Source organism: Falco naumanni, chromosome 2 (genome assembly GCF_017639655.2).
Source record: "Falco naumanni isolate bFalNau1 chromosome 2, bFalNau1.pat, whole genome shotgun sequence".
Taxonomy (NCBI): domain Eukaryota; kingdom Metazoa; phylum Chordata; class Aves; order Falconiformes; family Falconidae; genus Falco; species Falco naumanni.
In genome coordinates this window covers 102,349,758-102,356,034 of record NC_054055.1, presented here as the reverse complement: position 1 = coordinate 102,356,034, position 6,277 = coordinate 102,349,758, and the positions used below count along the sequence as shown (strand labels likewise).

Below are 6,277 nucleotides of genomic sequence, written 5' to 3'. Positions count from 1 at the left end.
ACAAGACACACCTCAACCCTTACATGTAATTGAGTCAACAAATTACTGGGTTAATCATGTGGGGTTTTTTTCTTCTTTTCCCAAAACTGTTCATTGAAATTATCATGGGGGTGGGCTAGATGATCTTCGAAGGTCTCTTCCAATCCAAACAATTCTGATTCTATGATTATAAAAATAATGTTTTAAGAGTCTTGCTTCTTTATTAGTGTCACTCTTTTCCAACATCGACCTAGACATTTATCTCTCTCAGAATTTGTGTAGAGCATAGTAACAGAAAACAAGACGTTTCATGGGAATTCGAACTTGTACTTCTCTCCTGCTTTTGATCACACGTTGCCTCTTTTGTGTCGTTGCCTAGAGCAAGCTATTGACCTGATCTGTGCCCTGAAACTTCCCCTCCATTGTCAAGTTCTGCAGACTCTCATTTTTGTCTGAATTCTGGAGTTCATAGGGTTGCACCCTGGGATGCTGGCAAAGCATCACACGTATTCTTTCATTAACTGGAAAACTGAGCTTCAGTTAAGTGCCAAAGCCAGTCTTTGCTGCGGCATTTCCACTTAGAAACTCCCTCAGCTCCCCTGTGCCTGCCCTCCCGCCAACTTGCTGTGCCAAGGCGGCGTTTCTCATGATGGAAAAGGCATCGATCTGGACAGCCGACTCCAGAGCCGCCAGCAAGAGCCGCAGGTCCCCTTCACACCTTCACGGCCGGCCAGGCCTCCCGCTGCGGGGACCACCACGCACCGAGACCGACGGAGCGAAGATTTTTAACGTTGCACCAGTTAAACCGTACGACGGCACCTGACGACGGCTCCGGTCCCGGCAGCTCCCGCCGCCTCCTGCCTCGCGGCCGCCCCCCACCGCCCCGCCAGGCGCGCGAGGGGCGGGGCCCCGCCGGCGCCCTCCCATTGGCGGCGTCGGTGGCGCGAGCGGCCGCGGGAGCCCCGGGCACGCCGGAGGGGCGTGGCGGCGCACGCGCGCTCCCGAGCGGGAGGGGGTGTCATGGCGGCGCCCACGCTCCCTACCCCGCGGTACGACCACGTGGGGCCGCACGGGCCTTTCCGGGACGTGTACGAGCCGGCCGAGGACACCTTCCTGCTGCTGGACGCGCTGGAGCGGGACGCGGCCCGCCTGCGGGAGGCCCGGTAGGCGCGGGGGCAGGGGCGGGGCGGCGGCGCTAACGGCGGGGGCGGAGCGAGGGGGCTGCCCCGCCCCTCGGGCCCGGGGTGTCGGGGCGCCGGGGCGGGGGCGCCGCTGCCTGCCCCTCGGGGCCCGGCTGCCCGCGGGGTTGCGGGGCCGGGCGGGAGCGGGGCGAGGCCTCCCCGGGCGGGCGGCCGGCGGGCGGAGGGCAGCGCGGGCCCGGAGCCCCCTCGCTGTCGGGGCCATGGCCTGGGGGAGCCGTGGGAAGCCCGAGGGGGCAGCCCGGGGCGGGCGGAGATGTGCCCACAGAACTGGAACCGCTGTACAAGTCACCCACGGGCTTACTCTTGGGAGTGACGGGTTGTAAACCTCCTGCGGGCGGTGCTGTCTAGAGCTGGCCGGAGGCCTCCTGAGGGCTCCCTCCGTGCCTGGCTCCGTGGTGATCCTCCATCGTTTCTGTCGGAGCTGTAATACGTGCTGTGGAAACCTAGCCCGTACGGTTGGGAATGTGTAGTTAATGGATGCCGTAATGTTATGCACAGGGGAAACAAACACGTGTGTTCCCCAAAAGCAGCTTGTGACAGCCAGCAGTTGTCTGCGCAGGCACCGGCTGGTCTGGCAGCCCCTGTGACACAGATGACACCATGTGGGCTTCAAGGGCTGTGTGATCAGCAGGCAAATAAGTCACCCAGCGTTTTCTGTCTTTAGAGTTGAGATCTGCCTTGAAATAGGATCTGGATCTGGTGTGGTTTCAACATTTCTAGCTTCTTCCATTATTGGCTCCAGCGTGCTGTATATGTGAGTATAACAGCACTCAAACTGCTGCATGCAGTAATAAAGAATATTTAGTTCCCACATATGTACTTTCTCATCTTCACATTTAAAAACACTTCTTTTCACAAAGAAATGTTAGCTCAGTTCTACAGATAGGGAAATCAAAGCAGAGAGAGCCTAAACTATTTGCTTCAGGTTCTGTAAAAATTAAGTACCGGTACAACTAGAATTCTATTTTCCCACTTCATAGACAAATTGCTAAGCTTACACTTTTGATTGCTGCGTTGAATTCTGAATTTTAGCCACTGATTAGTCTTACTGAGGTCTGATGACATAACATTGGTTACCTGGGTGTGTATGTATATGTATGCAGACCTAGCGTTGAAAGGGAAATCCTGTACTTCAGTTTTCAGTCATTCGTTACAACTTCCAGTACAGTGTTGCACAGTTTAGCTGCTGATACGATGTTTTTTTACTATTTACTTGCAAAGCAAAGGATGCTGGAAAGGATATTTTTATTCAGAGTACCTAAATTAGCACATGGTTCACAGGATTAAACCTCCCAGATACAGTAGCCAGTAACTTGGTAATATTCTCCTTTTTAGATGTACAGATATCAACCCAATGGCAGCTTACTGTACACTGGAGACAGCTGCACTTAACAATGTTCACCTTCAGCCAGTCATTACTGATTTGGTAAGATAAGATGTTTCAATATCATCTTACTTAGAGTTTTTGTAATATTTTTTTAATACTTATTAAAGATACTGAAAATTAATCGTGAACTCTAGAACAAACATTGTCTTGATAAGCACAGATGAAAAAAGAAAACAATGTCAAAGTGTTTCTGAAAGAAGGGAAAAACAGAATACTCAAGCTCTACAATTCAAATTTAAGCTTTAAAAATTCATTAAGATAATTTTAAAAATAAATTTTGTAGATGTAGTTTGGAAAATTCTGCACGAGGAACTCTGCAGTGACCTGAAATTATAGCCCTTCCTCTAGTGCTACACAGTTCTTGGTTCTCAGCTCATTCTGATTTGATTAGGAACTGTGTATATTACTTTTTGTATCTTACAGAATTTGGCACGGGAAAAAGCTAAGTTTCTCATCTTTTATTAAGGTATTTGTTTAAAATACCCCAAACATGTTTATAAAATATTGTGAAGATAGGCAACAATAAATGTGTTCTAAAATGGATGAACAACTGCTCATACTTGAGAACTGAACTGCAGTTATCACAGACTGGTCATTTTGGGTAGCAATTGTTAACTGATGATAAATTCAAAAGTCTTTTATATCCAATTTATTCTAGCTTAGTTCAGAATTCAAAGTACTACCTGTCTGCATATGTGTCTCTTGCTCTTCCACATCCCATATGTAACGTAGTCTTAAGGCTATTGAAATTGTTCTGCTCTGCAAGGGTTCTTCTTGATGTTTCTCTTGCACATAGAAAATAAAGTTTAGTGTTCCTGAGTTGCGCTGAGATGTTCAGAACATCCAGCACTACATAACTGTATTTTTACAAAATGTTTGCATTCTTTGTGTTTCCAATAAAAAAAGAAAAAACAACAACCAACAAACAAAAGAATCATCAACTTCATCTATAGGTCAGAGGACTGTCTCCAAGATTAAATGGGAAGGTTGATCTACTGCTATTTAATCCACCGTATGTTGTAACACCTTCTGAAGAGGTAGGAAAAATTTGAAATACACAATATAAATGGTATTTCTACTGTCAGACGAGAGGTGACGAATCAAAGAAGCTCTGCTATGAAAACTGCAGGGTGTTTTTTTAAATAGTAAAGGATGTTGTAGGACCAGCATTTTTGTAATAGCACTTGTAACAGCACTGTTTTAGTGACGATGATTTACTAGTGTTGCTTATAAAGACTACGTGGGAATAAGGATTGTTAGCTGCTGCTGCTGCTGCTGCTGCTCAATACCTAGTTTCTCCATCAAGCATAAACTGTATAAGAATTCTGTTTGGTGTATGGTGTATTTTTAGAAGACTTGCAATGGAAAATGCATTTGATCCTTACAAAATAAGTATTGTCTGCTTCTGCAGACTCCTATGCGCATGGACACTTAAAAGGGTTTTCTGGTCACCTTCCACTTGGCAAACAAGCTCATAAAACATTTTAAGAAAATACATACAAAGCACGTGATAAAATGTAGCTCTTTGAATTCAGTTGAAGAATAGAACTTGAAACAAAAGTAGTATGTTCATTGTGTAGAAAGTAGTCTTGAAGTAATTTTGCTGCATAAACTAATTTACTGACTCAAAGTTGTCAGATTTCTAATGACAGACACCTAAAGCTGGAGACCATGGTAATGTTTCTCATAATCGTAAGTGCAACTGACGTTTCTATCGTTCTGTGTTAATGCAGCCTTTGCTTTCATTCTTTCTAGGTGGAAAGCCATGGAATAGAGGCATCTTGGGCTGGTGGCAGAAAGGGCAGAGAAGTAATGGATAGAGTTTTTCCATTAGTACCAGACCTACTTTCACCAGGAGGATTATTCTACTTGGTCACAATTAAAGAAAATAATCCAGGTGATCATTTTCCTTGGACCCTTAAATATGCCAAACAGACTTCATACTGTATTAATAAAAATGTTAATCACAACAGTGTTCTCTAGGTTATCAGACTTCAGTAAACAACAAAAAGTAGTGTGGAACATCAGTTGAATCTAACATGGTGATAGCAACTAATTGAAGATTGACCAAATGCATTGGAATTCATATCAGTGTTCTAGGTCATTATTTAAAAATGCCAGAGATGGCTAGAATGGTTTTGTGTGCTTCATACAAACCATGGCATCTCTGTGGACTCTTGTGCTTCTCATCTTTCAAGTCTGTGTGGGTGTCTAATTGACAAAGGGACTTTTACATAACCTGATGCCTCTTGGAATCCCTTTTCTGAATGCATGCCTTGTGCATCCAGCGTATGGTGAGCTAGACCAAAAATAAAAGCAAATTACCCAAACTAAGAATTTCCTAAGCTAGTCTGGAAAATGGTTATATGTATGTCCTGACCCCAGCAGCTCAGTTCCAAGTCTGAAAGGTGACTAGATCTTCTGAACTAAGTAATGAAGCCAGGACAGTCACTTCATATGAAAGAGAATGGTGGTATAAACTTAAAAGGCAAAAGCCTTTGGTTGGAAATGCAATGTCTTTCATTTTGACATCTGTAGAGAAAAGATTTGGACTTGCTTCTTCTGATCTAATGCTTAGTGGCTATACACTATCAAGTAGTTTCAAGAAGACCGACTATTCTTTCACACCTGATTGATAGGCAGCTTCTGAGAGAAAGTGCTACAAATTTCAGTTTCTCCTACAAGTTAGCTTCATCACTGCTATTAATTGTTCACTGCTATTAATAATACTAAAATAGAGAACTTCAATTAGTAAATTGTAAACTTTACTTGTTCTTGGTGGAAGACTACTTTGCATAAAAATTACTGTCTGAAAGAGTGAAAGGACAGAGCTTCTAATCTTTGTTTTACTGCTTATGTTTGGTAGATAGTTTAGCACTGCCTTTTACAGCTGACTTCTGTATAAACTCAGTTGTAACACTGCACTTTCAATTGCAGACGAAATTCTGGAAACAATGAAGAATTATGGCTTAGAAGGCACACGAGTACTTTCCAGGCAAGCAGGACAAGAGATGCTTACTGTCCTCAAATTTAAGAAGCCTTGATAACTGCTCTTAACCTTGCCAATACTAGCCATGCAGAAAGCTGAACACAGGGTACTGAAATTGTCAAATCAATTTTTAGGCCAAGACTTTCACTGTCTTAGGGTGTATACTCACTTCCCAATTACTGCAGTGAGACCGATGAAGAGACCGTACTCTCTTTTTAATTATTATTTTTATTTTATCCTGGATGTTAACCAGCTGTTCTCTGCTGTCAGAAGTACAGTTGTCCCCTGGCTATCTACAGGACAGTTGTGGGGGAATTGTGAAATACCCTACCTTGTTGCATTTGCACTTAAAAGCCCTGAAGACTTACCTCTATAAATAGATATTTGTATATTTGTCATTGTGGCTTATTAAAATAACATACTTGGTATAATTCTTCCTGTTTTAAGACCTCGTCTATATCTATGTTGGGGTTAAATGAACACTTGGAATCAGTGTTAATCATTTTGATGCGGTATGGGAGACTTACAGGTCTAAGGCATCATTACTGAGTTTCCTTCTTTGGTAAGTAAACGATGTACTTCTGAACAGAAAGATGCAGTAAGTGTATCTCAAGAGCTGGGATAAATGCAAGGTATCACATCTCCTGAAGTCTTCTGGGCAATAGTGTGGTGATTGTGCTCCCTTTTGTGCCATTTTACAAGGAGGGTACTACTATGGCG

General features: G+C 43.9%; 1 protein-coding gene across 2 annotated transcripts; it reads left to right on the top strand.

Moving 5' to 3' along the window:
* Nucleotides 1–283: 283 nt before the first annotated feature.
* On the top strand, nt 284–5,988 carry N6AMT1 (N-6 adenine-specific DNA methyltransferase 1). Of its 2 annotated transcripts, XM_040582843.1 has the most exons (6): nt 896–1,142; nt 1,846–1,935; nt 2,517–2,607; nt 3,522–3,605; nt 4,324–4,465; nt 5,506–5,988. In XM_040582843.1, the coding sequence occupies exons 1-6, from the start codon at nt 1,000–1,002 to the stop codon at nt 5,610–5,612; spliced, it is 657 nt and encodes a 218-aa protein (XP_040438777.1). In that variant the 5' UTR covers nt 896–999; the 3' UTR covers nt 5,613–5,988. The 2 variants fall into 2 exon arrangements, with proteins under 2 accessions (XP_040438778.1, XP_040438777.1); XM_040582844.1 differs by lacking the exon at nt 3,522–3,605 and having other exon boundaries at nt 284–1,142.
* The last annotated feature ends 289 nt before the right edge of the window (nt 5,989–6,277 follow it).

What these genes read in the sequence shown, in the direction of transcription:
- N6AMT1 (XM_040582843.1), top strand. Translation starts at nt 1,000, where the DNA reads ATGGCGGCGCCCACGCTCCCTACCCCGCGGTACGACCACGTGGGGCCG. An exon ending in GGCTCCAGCGTGCTGTATAT is followed by an intron (nt 1,936 to 2,516) that starts GTGAGTATAACA and finishes TCTCCTTTTTAG; the next exon opens with ATGTACAGATATCAACCCAA. An exon ending in AGCCAGTCATTACTGATTTG is followed by an intron (nt 2,608 to 3,521) that starts GTAAGATAAGAT and finishes CTTCATCTATAG; the next exon opens with GTCAGAGGACTGTCTCCAAG.